The 19924-nt window shown below is 48.9% G+C and overlaps 2 protein-coding genes across 2 annotated transcripts; one reads left to right on the top strand and one right to left on the bottom strand.

Annotated features, from left to right (window-relative positions):
* Positions 1-300: 300 nt before the first annotated feature.
* On the bottom strand, positions 301-17627 carry LOC117194377. Its single transcript, XM_033398950.1, has 2 exons — positions 16937-17627; positions 301-1359 (listed from the first exon to the last, which is right to left on the bottom strand). Exons 1-2 carry the CDS (start codon positions 17618-17620, stop codon positions 454-456), a joined length of 1590 nt encoding a protein of 529 aa, XP_033254841.1. The 5' UTR covers positions 17621-17627; the 3' UTR covers positions 301-453.
* Positions 1490-7646, top strand: LOC117194380. Its single transcript, XM_033398953.1, has 3 exons — positions 1490-1689; positions 6953-7371; positions 7450-7646. Exons 2-3 carry the CDS (start codon positions 7056-7058, stop codon positions 7629-7631), a joined length of 498 nt encoding a protein of 165 aa, XP_033254844.1. The 5' UTR covers positions 1490-1689; positions 6953-7055; the 3' UTR covers positions 7632-7646.
* Positions 17628-19924: the final 2297 nt, after the last annotated feature.

Genomic DNA, 19924 nt, shown 5'->3' on the forward strand with positions numbered 1-19924 from the left:
ACTGCTGAAGTTGCCGTCACTGCCTGGGATTGGATGAGCGAGGTGAGTGGTGCCATCGTCACTTCCAGCCTCTTTTCCAATCGCGTCATCCTCTGCGTATTCTCCAACAGTGCCTGGCTGCAGGATCCCTCGAAAGATTGGCGTTTCGGCTGCATCTTCTGCCGGGAGCGGTTGTTGGCAAACTGCTGCTGCTGCTGCTGTCGCTGTTGTTGTTCGCGCTGCGGCTGCTGTTGCAGCTGCTGTAGCTGCTGCTGTTGTGGTGCCTGGGAACGGCTCAATGGCTGCTCTGGACGTCTGAAACTAATGGTCTGGCAGCCCTTATGTGTCAATCACAGGATTAACGTACATAAATCAGCAAGTGGTCACAAACAGATAAGTATTGACAATATTTGAACAATTATTTACATTTTAATCTAATTTAATTATATTTTATTTCTATTTGCAGGTACTGGATCATCGTCGTCGTCTGGAGCAGTGTGTTTGGCACGGTGCGCAACCGTACGGCGCTGGATGAGCGCGTGTGTAAGGTGCGGCAGGAGACGTGGACAATGCACAGCGCCGTGCAGAGTGGATGGAGCGATCGCCGTGGTCCTCCAGGTGGCCCGGGATTCGGCCAAATTTGTGTGGCGATGGTTGCCAGCAGCCATGAAGTGCAGGAAAACCACCCCTGCGTGGATTCGGATGCGCCATGTGTGCAGCGCAAGCGTGTCCAAATTTGCATTCATGGCCAACCAGCAGCCGTGATGACTCTCGTCCGCGGAGCCCTTCTGGAGGCCGGATGCCGTGGTGACGCTCATGAGGAAGGATCAGAGGAGCAACTAGGGGTGTCGCCCGGTGTCGCAAGCGTGTTTGTACACGCTTCAGGTGAATTTTGTGCCGTTTTAAATTGCTCTGTGGAGGGGATAATTTTGCAAATTTTAATGTCATTTTTACATTTACCAGGTACAACGACAATGTCCACCACAGGAATATTGGACTTGCTGCGGCCGGATTGCGGCGTCCCAATAATCGGCGCCTTGCTGCACCAAAGTGCGGAGTGTCTGTGGCGGGGTGTGCAATGTGCCGGCCGGCATCATCGTCGTTGTTGTGTTCGTCGTCATCTGAGATGGATTGGACATCGATGATGATTTGGACGTCGTCGTCGTCGTCATCGGTAATGATTTGGACGTCGTCGTCGTCGTCGTCGTCGTCGTCGTCGACCACCCGTTCAAGGCGCCGTCGGACTTGCTCCAGTCCGTGGTCCAGAAGTGCCTCTTGCGGATTGCGTCGATGGCTGTCGTCCAGGGTGCGTGAGCTGCTGCTTGCAGCCCGTGTCTGGCAACGATAATGTGACGTCTGCAGGTTGCTGCTCGCCAGAATTTGCTGTGTCTGCTGCTGGGTCCGCTGAACACTTCGTCAATTGTGTCTAGATTGTGAGTCTGCCTTATGGCATCGTTCCTGGTGAACCTTGTCGCCTTCATTGCCCGTCTAATGATTTTATTTTGTAGGCTTTGCACCCTTCGCAGCTGGGAATCGGATGTAAGTGCGCCCCAAACCGGAAGACCATATTGCCAAATGGGCATGATGAGCTGCTTGATGACGATAGCATTGATTTCGTTAGGCAGCCGGCTTTTTGGGCCAGCAAGCCACTCCAGTTTGGCCGCTCTTGATCGGAGTTTTGTGCAGAGCGTCGTGATGTGTGAGCTTAGGGTGAGTTTTTTGTCCAATTTTATGCCCAGATATGTGTGTGATTTGTCAAGTGGCACAGCCTGTCCATTTATAGTCGGCGTTTGCCTTAAGTCCGTTGATCTAATTGTCCTCAGTGTGAATATTACATGTCCGGTTTTTTTTGCATTTATGTTAATGCACCACTTCTTGGCCCATATAGAGAAGTGTTGTAGGTACCGCTGGTTATTTTTGACTGCCACATTTGGGATTGCAGATGCGCTCATTATCACCGTGTCGTCGGCATACGTGGACAGCAGCATTGATTCCCGTTCTGGATGGAAGCCAGTGCTGTCAGGGATGAGGTGAGGCATGGGCATGTCCGAGGCATAGATCGTGTATAGTATTGGCCCAAGTACACTACCCTGCGGGACTCCAGCTGATATTTTTCCGATTCTTTTTTTTTTTTTTTTCGAGGTAATTTAGATGCAAGTGCACGCCTACGTTGCGCACACTCGCCCGCCAGTTTTGCTACTGACGGAGTTTATTTCCAGCTTTTCTTATTACCTAGGACATGGCAATTTACATTTAAGCTTGACTCACAACAATAATGTGATTTTAAAATTGGCGGGCTGTTAACATTAACATTAACATTAACATCTAGAAACATGTTTACATTCTATCAGTCAGGCAGCCTTATTTTGACATTCGCAACAATTGACGTACATTTATACAAACAGGTGGTAAGTCAAAAAATCTTTCGTATCTTTCGTAGTGATCAGACGTGTTTTTGGGGGATATGGGATTTGCTTGCCTGTTTGTTGGTACTTTCCCGGAGTCGTCGTTTGGCCGATGCATGATTGGCATCCAAATTGTCGTCGTCATCGTCGTCATCAAACTCAACAACCATAACATCACTGTCATCATCGTCATCATCATCATCCACCTCGGCGCGGACGCGCTTCAGTGGCGAACGGGCCGCTGCTGCAGCAGAGGTGGATGGGATATCATCGGTATTGGCTGTGTTTGTTGCCGTTGGCTGATGTTGTTGTTGTTGATGTTGATGTGTTTGCTGCTGCTGATGTTCCTCTGGTGGCGGTGGTGGGTGGGGGGGGGGGGGGGGTCCGCCTGTTAACATTGCTGTTAACAGGCATCGTCGTCTGGCTGCCGACGTAACTGTAGTTGTCGTTTTTGTGTTTGATGTCGCTGTTTGTGTGCTGATGTATGTCATCATTGTATTTGTGGTTGTGGTTGTGGTATTGGCTGTGTGCATTGCATTTGGAACCGAGTTCGAACTCGCTCCCGAACGGGCACTCGAACACGAATCTTTTGTTGGCTGCTGTTCGTGCAGAGGCTGCTCGAGTGCCCTCTCGTACTGTCGCTGGTACGAGGTCGTTACCCACTCTCTCTTTGCGCCTTCTCTCGCTCCTTGCTGTTTCCGGCTCTCTCCACACGATGCATCGGCATACGGTGCATCGATACGTGTCTGTGTTTGTTGGAGTGTGGGAAGCGGAATTATTGGCGCGCTTGGTACCGCTTGGCTTGGCTTGGCTTGACATTGCGGTGCTTTGGCTGACGCCGCTGCCGCTGCCGACGCCGCCAATGCCTCAAGCCGGCGACTACCGCTGCTGCTGCTGCTGATGGTCTGCTGCTGCTGCTGCTGGCGTTCCTGGGTATGGACCGCCTCCACCCAGTCGCCGATCTGGAACTGCTCCTGGCTGGTGAGATTGGGAATGGCCGCCCAGCTGTTGGGGCAGGGCAGGTCAGGGTCGGGGATGGGGCTTGTGGCCGGAGTGGCCGTGATGGTGGTGTCGGCATGGTGTGTGGTCCTCACATACCCGGTAATGGTGGCTGGAGCCGGTCCAGGAATTGGAGGAAGTGCCTCCAACCAGGTGGCGGAGTCGGTGGATTGGCGTCTCAGTATCGCTGCGTTTGCCACGGTGCCGGTCGCTGCGCTGTCGGCGCTGGCTTCGCCGTCGGCGGCGCTGTCGGAGCTGGCAGTGGAAATGGCTGATTTGGGGCGATCCCTGGCTGTGACGCCGTGTGGTCCTCGTCGTCGTCGTCCTCTTCTGGCAGTGGATCCGCGTGGCATAGCTGCGCTGGATTGGCTTTGGTTGGATTTGGTAATAAATTTTTCGACCGACGCGAGTGGAGTTTTTGTCAAGCCAAATTATTCACACAGTTTTTTATTGGATTTTTTTCAATATATACCCGCTTTGGGTTGAGGGCTCTCAGTGCTCCAACAGGGGAGGGGCTGAGAGGCTGGGGTGTGAGCCGCCAGCAACCAAGCGCGTTGCTTTATTAATATTTTTTTGGGCAGTATATGTCTTAATTTAATTTATGTACATTTTTGTGTTTGTTTTACAATTAAACTTTAAACGACACTTCAAACACACACTAGTACATTTGATGGCACAATAAACTTTACAAACATATAATACTGCAGCAACGAAAAACTTGTAACCACGAAATAGGCCCGCAGCCAGCAGGGGGGGGGGAAAGGGAAAATGGAAAAAGAGAGACACAAAATATTCGGCTTTTTGACGGAGGGACTAAACTAAACCTCGAACACGTCTCGACTCCACAACGTTTACGACACGACTTTTCCTTTGGACAGAGACCCAGACTCGAGACCAATCCACGATCGGGGCAAAAGGCTCCAAAAGTACGATTTGTCAAGAGGGGGGAGGGGGGACTCGTCAAGTGTGTGTAATAGTGTGTCAAGTGTGTGTGTGTGTGTGTGTGGTGTGAGTCAAGAAAGTAAAGTGGGGCCACGCTCAAAAGTATGCTGTCTCTTCCCTTTGTAATTCCCCCTAACTTATAAATTTGATTTGCAATCCCCTGTGAGTTCGTCAACTTGATGTTTTGTTGGCTGTAATGCGGTGTGTGGTCTTCAGTCCCCTCTACTACCCTTGCCGCCTGCTGAGGGCAGACGACTAGGAATGTATCATGTACATGTGGGCGGGCAGTTTATAGGGGGCGTAATTGTTTTATGCGAAGACTAGCATTTTTGGCTCCATTTAGGCCGTAGTGGTGGTGGTGTGGCGGCAACTGATGCTGATTTGAAAGTCGATTTGAAACCGATAATCAATTGTCAGCACCGTTGCCGCCGAAGATTTTTATCACAGATTGTAATAATTTTGTAGTGGGGTGTCGGAGAACCGCACTAATTACGAAAATAACAATGGGGGGGGGAAGAAGGGGTTAAAAAAATGAGATCGAAAATTCAGAAAATGCAGTGTTGCAACACGTAGTCAATTGAGGAATAGATAAAGAGAAAAGGTTAACCATGCAGGTGCTTTGCGTGGAAAATATAAAAAAAAGAGACAAGCACTTGCAGAAATAACAATACAGATAAGTAGTAGACTGGAGTGAAGACGACGGAAAAACAGGTAAAACACGTAATAAAAGAGATACTACACTGGAACAAAGACGAGACAAAACAGGTACAATAAATCAATTCGTTTACAATATTACAATAAACATAACAATTTAAAATAATGTCTATATCTTTTTTTTCTATAATTACAGGGAAGACAAGAAACAGCGGAGCATCGGCCGGCATAGCAAAACACAATGCTTGTAAAGACATTGCGTTGCATACCGGCCGACCCCGTCGTCCCCCCTGGTCGTCGAAATTGGCGTCATCCGAAGTCGTCAGAAGTAGGTGCAATTAGCACCTCGTCGTCGTCGTTGTGGCTGTGGCTGCCCTCTTGGAGAACCAGTGGCACTGGTCCGGCCACCAGCTGGGAGCCAGGAGTAGACGGCACACATATTACTGTGGCGACACGGGTCCGGCCACCAAAGTGAAATGGATGTGAGTGTGTGTGTGCGTCGGCAATTGTGGCCCTAATGTAGAGCGAGTGGCACTGGTCCGGCCACCAGCTGGGAGCCAGGAGTAGATGGCACACATTTTACTGTGGCGACACGGGTCCGGCCGCCAAAGTGAAATGGATGTGAGTGTGTGTGTGCGTCGGCAATTGTGGCCCTAATGTAGAGCGAGTGGCACTGGTCCGGCCACCAGCTGGGAGCCAGGAGTAGATGGCACACATTTTACTGTGGCGACACGGGTCCGGCCGCCAAAGTGAAATGGATGTGAGTGTGTGTGTGCGTCGGCAATTGTGGCCCTAATGTAGAGCGAGTGGCACTGGTCCGGCCACCAGCTGTGGGCAATGGCGGACAACGACACACATAACTCGAACGGCACAGGTCCGGCCGCCCAAGTGTTTGTGTGTGTGTGTCTGAATGGCTGGCGGTAAGTATTTTGAGAGCCCTTTTTTTTCGTATGTGTGGCTGATGGATTTTTTTCCTTTTCCAGGATCATAGGGCACTCTGAATGCCATGGCACTGGATCCGGCCACCAACTTAGGACGATGGCGGACACGACACACATAACTCGAACGGCACAGGTCCGGCCGCCCAAGTGTAATGGATGTTTGTGTGTGTGTGTGTATTTCCATTCCAGGTACACATGGCACTCTGAATGCTTTGATGGCGGCAGCGTCCGTTGTTCATTTTTGTTGTGGCATGCGAGTGATATGCATTTGTCATTTAATCCAATGCAGTGGCAGAGATGTGTCCAATTAGTACACAGCGTTCCAGGATATCTGGTTGTCAAGATGGTACCTCATGTTGCGGGCGTAGGCCTTAATGTCATCCATGGAGTCGTCATCTGTCCACATCTCATCGTCATCATTTTCTTCATCCATTTCAGGATCCGTCTCTGGAATGGCGGCTGACGTTGGCCCTAACGTTTTTTGTGGTGGCTGTGATCGTGGTGGTTTCTTTGACCGCCTGGCTGCTGGAGCTGGGGCAACCACTGTTGCTGCTGCCATTGTTGGTGGATTTTCCGATGTAACTGCAACTGCTGGAGTTGCCGTCACTGCCTGGGATTGGATGAGCGAGGTGAGTAGTGACATCGTCACTTCCAGCCTCTTTTCCAATCGCGTCATCCTCTGCGTATTCTCCAACAGTGCCTGGCTGCAGGATCCCTCGAAAGATTGGCGTTTCGGCTGCATCTTCTGCCGGGAGCGGCTGTTGGCAAACTGCTGCTGCTGCTGCTGTCGCTGTTGTTGTTCGCGCTGCGGCTGCTGTTGCAGCTGCTGTAGCTGCTGCTGTTGTGGTGCCTGGGAACGGCTCAATGGCTGCTCTGGACGTCTGAAACTAATGGTCTGGCAGCCCTTATGTGTCAATCACAGGATTAACGTACATAAATCAGCAAGTGGTCACAAACAGATAAGTATTGACAATATTTGAACAATTATTTACATTTTAATCTAATTTAATTATATTTTATTTCTATTTGCAGGTACTGGATCATCGTCGTCGTCTGGAGCAGTGTGTTTGGCACGGTGCGCAACCGTACGGCGCTGGATGAGCGCGTGTGTAAGGTGCGGCAGGAGACGTGGACAATGCACAGCGCCGTGCAGAGTGGATGGAGCGATCGCCGTGGTCCTCCAGGTGGCCCGGGATTCGGCCAAATTTGTGTGGCGATGGTTGCCAGCAGCCATGAAGTGCAGGAAAACCACCCCTGCGTGGATTCGGATGCGCCATGTGTGCAGCGCAAGCGTGTCCAAATTTGCATTCATGGCCAACCAGCAGCCGTGATGACTCTCGTCCGCGGAGCCCTTCTGGAGGCCGGATGCCGTGGTGACGCCCATGAGGAAGGATCAGAGGAGCAACTAGGGGTGTCGCCCGGTGTCGCAAGCGTGTTTGTACACGCTTCAGGTGAATTTTGTGCCGTTTTAAATTGCTCTGTGGAGGGGATAATTTTGCAAATTTTAATGTCATTTTTACATTTACCAGGTACAACGACAATGTCCACCACAGGAATATTGGACTTGCTGCGGCCGGATTGCGGCGTCCCAATAATCGGCGCCTTGCTGCACCAAAGTGCGGAGTGTCTGTGGCGGTGTGTGCAATGTGCCGGCCGGCATCATCGTCGTTGTTGTGTTCGTCGTCATCTGAGATGGATTGGACATCGATGATGATTTGGACGTCGTCGTCGTCGTCATCGGTAATGATTTGGACGTCGTCGTCGTCGTCGTCGTCGTCGTCGTCGTCGACCACCCGTTCAAGGCGCCGTCGGACTTGCTCCAGTCCGTGGTCCAGAAGTGCCTCTTGCGGATTGCGTCGATGGCTGTCGTCCAGGGTGCGTGAGCTGCTGCTTGCAGCCCGTGTCTGGCAACGATAATGTGACGTCTGCAGGTTGCTGCTCGCCAGAATTTGCTGTGTCTGCTGCTGGGTCCGCTGCTGTGTCTGCTGCTGGGTCCGCTGCTGCGTCTGCTGCTGCATCTGTTGCTGAGTCTGCTGCTGCGTCTGTTGCTGAGTCTACTGCTGGGTATGCTGCTGCGTCACTGGATCGGGATCCCCCTCGTAATCTGGCAGGATTATCCTTTGGACAGATAGTGGCTGGCCAAAGATAAGAGTCACTATTCTTTCTCGGGGAGTTTGGCCGCTGAGGTATCGTTTCCTGAAGCAATTTATCATCGAACCGTTGAACCTTTCGGGGTTCGGATTGATGATATTTTGTTGTTGGATTCTTCTTAATTGCCTGGCGTCTGATTCCTCCTGTCTCTTTCTTTTCAGCTCCTCCTATTCGAGACGGACCAGCGTTGGAAGCGATTCCTCGGAGATGGCCGGATCTGGATGTTGTTGTTGATGGCTGCTCCGATCCTGATTTTGAGGCTGCAGCGGGCGGAAGTGTTGGAGCAGCTGTTGCAGATATCGTGGCCTCTGCAATCGCTGTGGCTCATACGGCTGCAGTAATAGTTTCCGAGCCTCCGGATTGACATGGCAAACCAAGGAGTTGGCGAAGCGCCCACTTGCCGCATGGAACACTTCGTCAATTGTGTCTAGATTGTGAGTCTGCCTTATGGCATCGTTCCTGGTGAACCTTGTCGCCTTCATTGCCCGTCTAATGATTTTATTTTGTAGGCTTTGCACCCGTCGCAGCTGGGAATCGGATGTAAGTGCGCCCCAAACCGGAAGACCATATTGCCAAATGGGCATGATGAGCTGCTTGATGACGATAGCCTTGATTTCGTTAGGCAGCCGGCTTTTTGGGCCAGCAAGCCACTCCAGTTTGGCCGCTCTTGATCGGAGTTTTGTGCAGAGCGTCGTGATGTGTGAGCTTAGGGTGAGTTTTTTGTCCATTTTTATGCCCAGATATGTGTGTGATTTGTCAAGTGGCACAGCCTGTCCATTTATAGTCGGCGTTTGCCTTAAGTCCGTTGATCTAATTGTCCTCAGTGTGAATATTACATGTCCGGTTTTTTTTGCATTTATGTTAATGCACCACTTCTTGGCCCATATAGAGAAGTGTTGTAGGTACCGCTGGTTATTTTTGACTGCCACATTTGGGATTGCAGATGCGCTCATTATCACCGTGTCGTCGGCATACGTGGACAGCAGCATTGATTCCCGTTCTGGATGGAAGCCAGTGCTGTCAGGGATGAGGTGAGGCATGGGCATGTCCGAGGCATAGATCGTGTATAGTATTGGCCCAAGTACACTACCCTGCGGGACTCCAGCTGATATTTTTCCGATTCTTTTTTTTTTTTTTTTCGAGGTAATTTAGATGCAAGTGCACGCCTACGTTGCGCACACTCGCCCGCCAGTTTTGCTACTGACGGAGTTTATTTCCAGCTTTTCTTATTACCTAGGACATGGCAATTTACATTTAAGCTTGACTCACAACAATAATGTGATTTTAAAATTGGCGGGCTGTTAACATTAACATTAACATTAACATCTAGAAACATGTTTACATTCTATCAGTCAGGCAGCCTTATTTTGACATTCGCAACAATTGACGTACATTTATACAAACAGGTGGTAAATCAAAAAATCTTTCGTATCTTTCGTAGTGATCAGACGTGTTTTTGTTTTGCGCTCCGCATTTTTTTCCTTTTGTTTTGAATAAACAGCCGGTGTTTTCCTAACTAAATTCCAAATTTACTTCCTAACCAGACAACAATCTGGAAACCTATTCTATTACGCGAGTGCATGCCTTTTGATTTGTGTTAAAACATTATTTAACTTTTTATTTTTCGGCGTCGGCTTGTGCTTGTGCTTGTGTTTGTGTTGTTGCAGTGAGTGAGTACGCATTACATTGCATTGCAGTCCGCTCTCGTCTGGTAGCTTTTGTTGTTTTATCACTCTCTCGCTATCACCTCAACTTCAATAACTGTTCTTTCTCTCTCGCTCTTTAAACTTTCTGAGCAATAGCGCTCTCTGCTTAGTAGCTCTCGCTATAACCGCTCTCCACTCTGCTCTCTTTTTTTTACCAATTCCGCTTTGAGCGTTGTCTGGCACATTGGTCTGATACCAATTTGTTTTGCAAATAATAGTATATATATATAAATAAATAATAAAATGGAATACGCTGTGGTCTGTGCCAAAAAAAGCTGTAAGAAGCAGATCACCCACGATCAGCCGAATGTCCCCTGCTGGCTCTGCGACAGCGTAGTGCACGCAAAATGCGCTGGATTTTCTGGCCTCGTGAGTGATGCCATAGCCAAACGTAATGGCTTGCATTACAGTTGCGAGGCATGCCGTGCGGTGGAGAAAGACATGGTGGCTTTCATGAGGCAGACGCGGAGTGGCTTTAAGGAGCTGACCGTTGGTTTTAAAAACCAATACGATCGGCTCCTAGCCATGGAGGCTCAGTTTAGCGGTTTAAAACTGCTGAATGAGTCTCCGAGGCGCAAAAAGGTCACTCCGCGGGATCTGCAATTGCCAACCGTCACTCAGCCGTGCGCCGCCGAAAAACTGACTCCGACCACTCCAAGTGTGCAGCAGTTGATCTCGTTTGCCACTCCAAGGGCAACGACAGCTGCTGGCGACGCAGATTCGGTAGCCGAATTCATCGCCTCGGAGAATGTGCAGCCAAGTACGTCTGCAGCGTCCGTGTCCGTGGTGTCCGCAAGTTCGCTAGTTGTCCCGTCTATACCGATCCCACCAGTAAATAGACCTTCCGGACCTCCGGATATTGCCACCACAGGTACTAGGCCTGTGGTGACTAAACCACTGGTGGGAGTCCCACCAAAACGACAAGTTTTTGTTTCACGGCTGGCCCCTGACCTCACATCTAATGATGTAATTGCTTTTATTCAAAGCAAAATAAAAGCCGTGGGTTTAAAGGTGGAGAAATTTAACTTCTCTTATGCCAGGGAGATAGCCTCGTTTAAGATAAGCATCTCCCCAACTCAATTTGACACCATTTGCTCCGCCAAATTTTGGCCGGAGCATTTGGTGGTGAAGGAGTTTAAGGCTAAGAAGAACCTTTCCAGTGTGCCACCCTCAACCTCAACCTCAACTTCCTCTTCCTCAACTTCCCGTCTTGCTTCCACCTTTCCAAAAAACTAACTTCTCTTTTAGTAACCTATCAGAATGTAAGAGGCTTGCGTAGTAAGCTCAGCATTCTTTTCCGGGATAGTGTTGCATTTGCTTCCCACGTTATTGTGTTTACTGAAACCTGGTTAAAGCCGGACATTCTTAGTTCCGAGGTTTTGGCAGGTCGGTACACAACTTTTAGAAAGGACCATTCGTCTCGACGGGCAGGGGGGGTTCTAATTGCAGTGGACTCTTACTTCACGGCGGAACACTTCACAGTCCAAGTTCAACAGGAACTGGAATTCCTGTGTGTAAAACTGATTCTTCCCGCTTTCGCTATATTCATTACTTGCTCGTATATCCCACCTTCTTCGGATATTTCAATTTATGAGCAGCACTTGTCCGCTTTAACCGCTGTTTCTTCCTCGCTATCTGATAAAGATCGTATGATAGTTCTTGGTGACTTCAACTTGCCAGGAACTGTTTGGTCTTCGGTAAACGAGTCTAGTATCCTAGTGCCCATGTCACGACATGACTTTGTTGACGGCTTGCTTGACCTATCCCTGTCTCAAGTCAACCATGTGAATAATTCCTTGGGTCGATTGCTTGATCTGTGCTTTGTATCGGATCCGACCATAGTGTTGTTAACCCGAGCCCTTCCGCTCACTATACCTGAAGACGCCTACCACCCTACTTTCGAGGTGTCGCTAGATATAGGACCAACTGTATTGGATCGGTCGAGTAGGCTGCCCGAACGTGTCCGCTGCTTTCGTAAAGCCGAGTTTGCGAAGCTTAATAACCTCATTAGAGATTTTGATTGGTCCGCTTTGTACTTGTGCACTGATATCATAAAAGGCACAAACATTTTTTACAATGCTCTTGGCACATTTTTCGATTCTTGTGTCCCGCTTTCTTGTCCGACTAGATCTGGAAAACCCCCTTGGTTTACCAAAGAGTTATCCAGTCTAAAAAACTTAAAATCAAGACTATATAAAAAATTTCAAGAAGTGGGTTCTCCTACTTCTCACTCTCGCTATGTATTAGCTCGGTCAAACTTTTCAGTTCTTAATGCTCAATGCTATAAGAACTACCTATCTCGATGCAGGATACGTTTTTCTCAGGACCCTAAACAGTTTTACAGCTTCGTAAACAGTAAGCGTAGAACGTCCGCACACCCATCCTCGCTATCATTTTGTAATACGTCGGCAAATAATGATCAGGCAATTGCCGATCTTTTTGCCCAATTCTTCCAAACCACCTATTCTGAGGAAAGCTACTCTGGTCACCCGTACCCATACGGTTTACCGAGGTCGAACGGCATTTTCAGTCCCTTGTTAAATGAATGTTCCCTACTTCATGATCTTCGACTAGTTAAGCCGGTGTTTTCACCGGGTCCAGACGGGGTTCCAGGTTGTGTACTCAGGTACTGCGCCGAGGCTCTGTGTGGACCTTTGCTTAAACTATTCACCCTATCCATTGATTCTTCTTGCTTCCCCCCGATCTGGAAGGAATCGTTTATAATTCCTCTCCATAAAAAAGGTAGCAAGTCTGATGCAAAAAATTATAGAGGTATAGCAAAGTTATCCGCTATTCCTAAAATGTTTGAGAAGGTTTTAACTCCGCACTTGCAACATCTCTGCAAGTCACTTATATCTCCAACTCAGCATGGATTTATAAGGCGGCGATCAACCACCACGAACTTGTTAGAGTTTACCTCTTTCATTATTAAAGGCTTTCAAGGTAACTTACAGACGGATGTTATTTACACCGACTTTAGTAAAGCATTCGACTCTGTAAACCATTCCCTTTTAGCGCATAAACTTGACCTTTTAGGGTTTCCGCCCAACCTCCTGAGATGGATTTCTAGCTATTTTTGTTCTAGGTCTCAAAGAGTCCTCTTCAAAAACTCCCTCTCTTTCCCAGTAAAGGTTTCTTCGGGAGTACCACAAGGCAGCCATCTAGGCCCCTTACTCTTCACACTCTTTATTAATGACTTACCTTCAGTATTAACATACTCTCGAGTACTTATGTATGCGGATGATGTTAAACTCTGTGTCCAGTACAAGGACATTTCATTTCATTCTCGCTTGCAATCCGATCTCAATAACTTTCAGTCATGATGTTGTGCAAACTTGTTACACCTTAATGCCTCGAAATGCAAAGTTATGACATTTCATCGTTCTAGCCCTTTGTTGGCTCCTTACACCCTATTTGGTGGTTCTCTTGAGAGAATTACCCTGGTGGATGATCTGGGTGTTATGTTAGACCCCAAGTTAAAGTTTTCCGAACACATTTCTACCATGGTAAATAAGGCCATGAGCGTGCTTGGGTTTATAAAGAGGTGGTCAAAGGAATTTGACGACCCCTATATAACAAAGACTCTCTATACCTCGCTTGTTCGTCCGATCTTAGAATACGGCTCCTGTGTATGGTGCCCTCAGTACAAAGTACACCAGGACCGTATAGAATCAGTACAGAAAAACTTTTTACTCTTTGCTCTGCGGGGCCTTAACTGGGATGCGGGTGTAAGACTCCCATCTTACTCTAGTAGACTACTATTAGTAAACCTCCCATCCTTAGTTAACTGTAGAAAAATGCTTGGTGTGATATTTATGCACAACTTGATCAGGGGTGACATAGACAGCCCTGATCTGTTGAGCCGCATAAACTTCACGATTCCTATTAGACTGACTAGAAATTTTATACCGTTGTTCCTTCCACTTTGTAGATCGAATTATTCCTTGCATGAACCGTTTAGGGTCTTATGCTCGTATTATAATTCCCTCTACCATATTATATCCACCACTAATTCTCTTCCTCTTATTAAATTATTAATCCTTACACACCTTTCTGTTAATTAGTAACTGTAGTGGTATTTGTACTTTGATTGCATGCTTAGTTTCTTAGTAAGTTTAGTACTAATTTTCCTCGAATGTTAGTCTAATAGCTATATTTATTGCATGTTCGCGTTTGGTTCGGCTACGCACCGCGCGTCATGCGGCAGCGCCCCTCGGTCGGTTGGGCGGGAGGAGGGCTGCGTTTTGCCTGGGATCCGCGCGTCACAGCCTTCTGCTGGTGTCACACGGGCCACTTGACGGTGCAGTAACTGCATCGCCTCTTGAAAGATGCAGTCATTGCATGTCAACGTCCACACAAAAGTACAAAGAAACTTGGTTACTCAAAGATAAGTATTAGAGAAAAATGGTCAATTATTAATAGTTTAATCTAATTTAATTCTAGTTTCAGGTACTGGTGCAGCATAATTCGTCATCTTCGTCGGGAGCAGCGTATTATGCATTTTGCGCAACTATTTGATGCTGGATGTGCGCGTGTGTAGGTATGTTGCAGCAGACACGTGGATAGGGCACATAGCCGTGCGGAGTAGATGAGGCCGCCGTCGTGGGACCCCAGACGGCCAAGGATTTGGCCGGGAGTGTGCGAGGACGATAGCTGGTGGCCATGAAGTGCTGCAAAAACATTTTTGCCCGGATTTGGATGCGCTTTGTGTGCAGCGCAAACATTTACGAATTTGAACTCATGGCCAACCGGCAGCCGTGATGACTCTCGTCCGCGGAGCCCTTCTGGAGGCCGGATGCCGTGGTGACGCCCATGAGGAAGGATCAGAGGAGCAACTAGGGGTGTCGCCCGGTGTCGCAAGCGTGTTTGTACACGCTTCAGGTGAATTTTGTGCCGTTTTAAATTGCTCTGTGGAGGGGATAATTTTGCAAATTTTAATGTCATTTTTACATTTACCAGGTACAACGACAATGTCCACCACAGGAATATTGGACTTGCTGCGGCCGGATTGCGGCGTCCCAATAATCGACGCCTTGCTACGCCAAAGTGCGGAGAGACTGCAGCGGTGCGTGTATTGCGCTGGCCGGCATCTTCGTCATCGTCGTCGTCCACAATTTGGATGTCGTCGTCGCTGTCCACCACGCGTTCGAGGCGCCGTCGGACTTGGTCCAGTCCGTGGTCGAGCAGTGCCTCCTGCGGATTGGGTTGATGGATGTCGTCTGGGATGCGTGAGCTGCTGTTTGCAGCCCGTGTCTGGCAGCTCTGGTGTGATGTCGGCCGGTCGCAAATTTGACGCACATGTTGTGGCTGCTGCGCGGATGCTGGCTGCGGTTGTGTTGGTATCCCTGCATCCCCCTCGTAATCCGGCAGGATTATCTTCTGTATGGATAGTGGCTGGCCGAATATGAGGGCCACTACCCTTTCCCGCGGCGTTTGTCCAGTGAGATAACGTTTGCGTAGGCAGTTTATCATCAATCCGTTGAACCTTTCGGGGTTCGGATTGATGATATTTTGCAGCTGTATGTTCCTCAACTGCCTGGCGTCTGATTCTTCCTGTCTTTTCCTTTTCAGCTCCTCCTCCTCAAGCCGGACCAGCGTTGGAAGAGTATCATCGGAGATAACAGGATCTGGACTTTGATGTTGGCTGCTTCGATTTTGTTGCTGCAGCGGACGGATGTGTTGCTGCAGCTGTTGCAAATATCTTGGCCTCTGCAATCGCTGCGGCTCGTACGGCTGTAGGATCAATTTTCTGGCTTCAGGATTGTCGTGGCGAGCCAGAGAGTTGGCGAAGCGCCCACTTGCCGTTTGGAATACTTCATCTACTGTGTTAAGATTGTGAGTTTTCCTAATTGATTCGTTCCGGGTGAGCCTGGACGCATTAAAAGCCTTTCTGATTTTTTTTTTTTTTTTATGCAAGTGCACGCCTACGTTACGCACACTCGCCCGCCAGTTTTGCTACTGGCGGAATTTATTTCAGCTTTTTCTTATTACCTAGGACATGGCAATTTACATTTAAGCTTAACTTACAACAATAATGCGATTTTAAAATTGGCGGGCTGTTAACATTAACATTACATTGACATTAGCATTACATTAACATTAACATTATAGCATGAAACTAATGGTCTGGCAGCCCTTATGTGTCAATCACAGGATTAACGTACATAAATCAGCAAGTGGTCACAAACAGATAAGTATTGACAATATTTGAACAATTATTTACATTTTAATCTAATTTAATTATATTTTATTTCTATTTGCAGGTACTGGATCATCGTCGTCGTCTGGAGCAGTGTGTTTGGCACGGTGCGCAACCGTACGGCGCTGGATGAGCGCGTGTGTAAGGTGCGGCAGGAGACGTGGACAATGCACAGCGCCGTGCAGAGTGGATGGAGCGATCGCCGTGGTCCTCCAGGTGGCCCGGGATTCGGCCAAATTTGTGTGGCGATGGTTGCCAGCAGCCATGAAGTGCAGGAAAACCACCCCTGCGTGGATTCGGATGCGCCATGTGTGCAGCGCAAGCGTGTCCAAATTTGCATTCATGGCCAACCAGCAGCCGTGATGACTCTCGTCCGCGGAGCCCTTCTGGAGGCCGGATGCCGTGGTGACGCCCATGAGGAAGGATCAGAGGAGCAACTAGGGGTGTCGCCCGGTGTCGCAAGCGTGTTTGTACACGCTTCAGGTGAATTTTGTGCCGTTTTAAATTGCTCTGTGGAGGGGATAATTTTGCAAATTTTAATGTCATTTTTACATTTACCAGGTACAACGACAATGTCCACCACAGGAATATTGGACTTGCTGCGGCCGGATTGCGGCGTCCCAATAATCGGCGCCTTGCTGCACCAAAGTGCGGAGTGTCTGTGGCGGTGTGTGCAATGTGCCGGCCGGCATCATCGTCGTTGTTGTGGTCGTCGTCATCTGAGATGGATTGGACATCGGTGATGATTTGGACGTCGTCGTCGTCGTCATCGGTAATGATTTGGACGTCGTCGTCGTCGACCACCCGTTCAAGGCGCCGTCGGACTTGCTCCAGTCCGTGGTCCAGAAGTGCCTCTTGCGGATTGCGTCGATGGCTGTCGTCCAGGGTGCGTGAGCTGCTGCTTGCAGCCCGTGTCTGGCAACGATAATGTGACGTCTGCAGGTTGCTGCTCGCCAGAATTTGCTGTGTCTGCTGCTGGGTCCGCTGCTGTGTCTGCTGCTGGGTCCGCTGCTGCGTCTGCTGCTGCATCTGTTGCTGAGTCTGCTGCTGCGTCTGTTGCTGAGTCTGCTGCTGGGTATGCTGCTGCGTCACTGGATCGGGATCCCCCTCGTAATCTGGCAGGATTATCCTTTGGACAGATAGTGGCTGGCCAAAGATAAGAGTCACTATTCTTTCTCGGGGAGTTTGGCCGCTGAGGTATCGTTTCCTGAAGCAATTTATCATCGAACCGTTGAACCTTTCGGGGTTCGGATTGATGATATTTTGTTGTTGGATTCTTCTTAATTGCCTGGCGTCTGATTCCTCCTGTCTCTTTCTTTTCAGCTCCTCCTCTTCGAGACGGACCAGCGTTGGAAGCGATTCCTCGGAGATGGCCGGATCTGGATGTTGTTGTTGATGGCTGCTCCGATCCTGATTTTGAGGCTGCAGCGGGCGGAAGTGTTGGAGCAGCTGTTGCAGATATCGTGGCCTCTGCAATCGCTGTGGCTCATACGGCTGCAGTAATAGTTTCCGAGCCTCCGGATTGACATGGCTAACCAAGGAGTTGGCGAAGCGCCCACTTGCCGCATGGAACACTTCGTCAATTGTGTCTAGATTGTGAGTCTGCCTTATGGCATCGTTCCTGGTGAACCTTGTCGCCTTCATTGCCCATGATTTTATTTTGTAGGCTTTGCACCCGTCGCAGCTGGGAATCGGATGTAAGTGCGCCCCAAACCGGAAGACCATATTGCCAAATGGGCATGATGAGCTGCTTGATGACGATAGCCTTGATTTCGTTAGGCAGCCGGCTTTTTGGGCCAGCAAGCCACTCCAGTTTGGCCGCTCTTGATCGGAGTTTTGTGCAGAGCGTCGTGATGTGTGAGCTTAGGGTGAGTTTTTTGTCCAATTTTATGCCCAGATATGTGTGTGATTTGTCAAGTGGCACAGCCTGTCCATTTATAGTCGGCGTTTGCCTTAAGTCCGTTGATCTAATTGTCCTCAGTGTGAATATTACATGTCCGGTTTTTTTTGCATTTATGTTAATGCACCACTTCTTGGCCCATATAGAGAAGTGTTGTAGGTACCGCTGGTTATTTTTGACTGCCACATTTGGGATTGCAGATGCGCTCATTATCACCGTGTCGTCGGCATACGTGGACAGCAGCATTGATTCCCGTTCTGGATGGAAGCCAGTGCTGTCAGGGATGAGGTGAGGCATGGGTATGTCCGAGGCATAGATCGTGTATAGTATTGGCCCAAGTACACTACCCTGCAGGACTCCAGCTGATATTTTTCCGATTCTTGACAGATCATCGTCTCCGCAGCTCACGCAAAAAGTGCGTTCAGCCAGGTAGCTCTCCAGAATGCAGTACAAATTTAAAGGCAGCAGCTTCTTCAACTTGTACAGCAGCCCTTCATGCCATACTCGGTCAAAAGCTTCGGCCTCTGTCCAGAAAAATTGCCGAGCAAACTTGTTTTTTCTCATACGCCTTGAGGATATATTGTGTGACTCGAGCCAGCTGCTGCTCAGTGCCATGCTCCGCCGAAATCCAAATTGGTAATTGGGTACGGCCTTGGCAAAATTCTCCACCTCAAACAATCTCGCCATCAGCAATTTTTCAATCATCTTTGAAAGGCCAGATAATAGACTGATTGGCCGGTAGGAACACATGTCGGCTGTGTTTTTGCCCGGCTTTAAAATCATTTTAATCTGGGCATTTTTCCCTGACTTGGAAAGTGGCCCAGTCTGAAAATGGAGTTATAAATTAATATTAAATATAATAGCGCTTTTTTTGGCAAATTTTTAATCAGTTTGTTATTGATTTTGTCGCCCCCAGGTGATTTGGACAGCTCCAATGCATCAACAATCTGCATCAGCTCAGGCAGTGTGACTGGTCTGAAGGGAATCCTGATTTCCTGGTCTGGTTGTAGCTGCTTCTGCCGTTTTGACTGCTCACGCTCTCTGTTGATTGCGGTCCGCTCTTCATCTGAGTTGGATAGTATCGGGCTGAATCTCTCCTCCAGGTGAGTAGCAAAGGCATCGGCTGTCTCGGCTGTTGACTTTGTCCACGAGACACTTGCCTTGCCTCCAGTCATAGTTGGCAGCCTCAGTGGCCAGTTTGGCTGCGGCTGTCTTTTGATTGTGCTGGTCAGTTTCCAAAGTTTCTGCATTTGATAGCGGTCTTTGTTGTCAATCCCTGTGAGCAGTTTGTTGATATTTTTGTTTTTCAGGATTGTGAGCACCTTATTAAGACGATTTTGCGCCGCCCTGTAGTTTCGTCTGGCTTCGATGGTGCGAGTCGCCAGCCAGATCCTCTTGCACTGCTGTTTGTTGGAAAGCAGCTTGCTAGTAGCCACGTCCAGCTTAAGGTGATGGTGCCGGTGATGTTGCTGTGACCGCTGCTGATGTTGATGCTGTCGCTGCTGTGGCCATCTTCGATGTGAGTTTGGATGCTGCTGTTGATGTTGTGTTGTTGCTGCTGCTGCTGCTGCTGCTACCCGTATATTGTCCAAAAACAAGTCAACGACGTCATCAATGTCCTGCGCTATTCTAATCTCGGTGTTGAGATTGATCAACCGTTCCAGCGACTTTTGAAACAGGCTGATATTGGCACGTGCTGGGAGCAGATGTTTCCTGGCTGTGGGCGTAGGATGTCTACGTCCACCGCTGCCGATCGTCAACTCCACCCTGAGTTTTGGCCTCATCTGGCCGGCGATCTCTCATCTGGCTGCGGGCCTAGTCGAGGTTACAAGTGTTTCGTTGCTGCAGATTATATGTTTGTAAATTAATGTGCCATCAAATGTACTAGTGTGTGTTTGAGTGTCGTTTAAAGTTGAATTGTAAAACAAACACAAAAATGTACATAAATTAAATTAAGACAAATATTAATAAAGCAACGCGCTTGGTTGCTGGCGGCTCACACCCCAGCCTCTCAGCCCCTCCCCTGTAGAGCACTGAGAGCCCTCAAC

The sequence above is a fragment of the Drosophila miranda genome, assembly GCF_003369915.1.
Source record: "Drosophila miranda strain MSH22 chromosome Y unlocalized genomic scaffold, D.miranda_PacBio2.1 Contig_Y3_pilon, whole genome shotgun sequence".
Classification (NCBI taxonomy): domain Eukaryota; kingdom Metazoa; phylum Arthropoda; class Insecta; order Diptera; family Drosophilidae; genus Drosophila; species Drosophila miranda.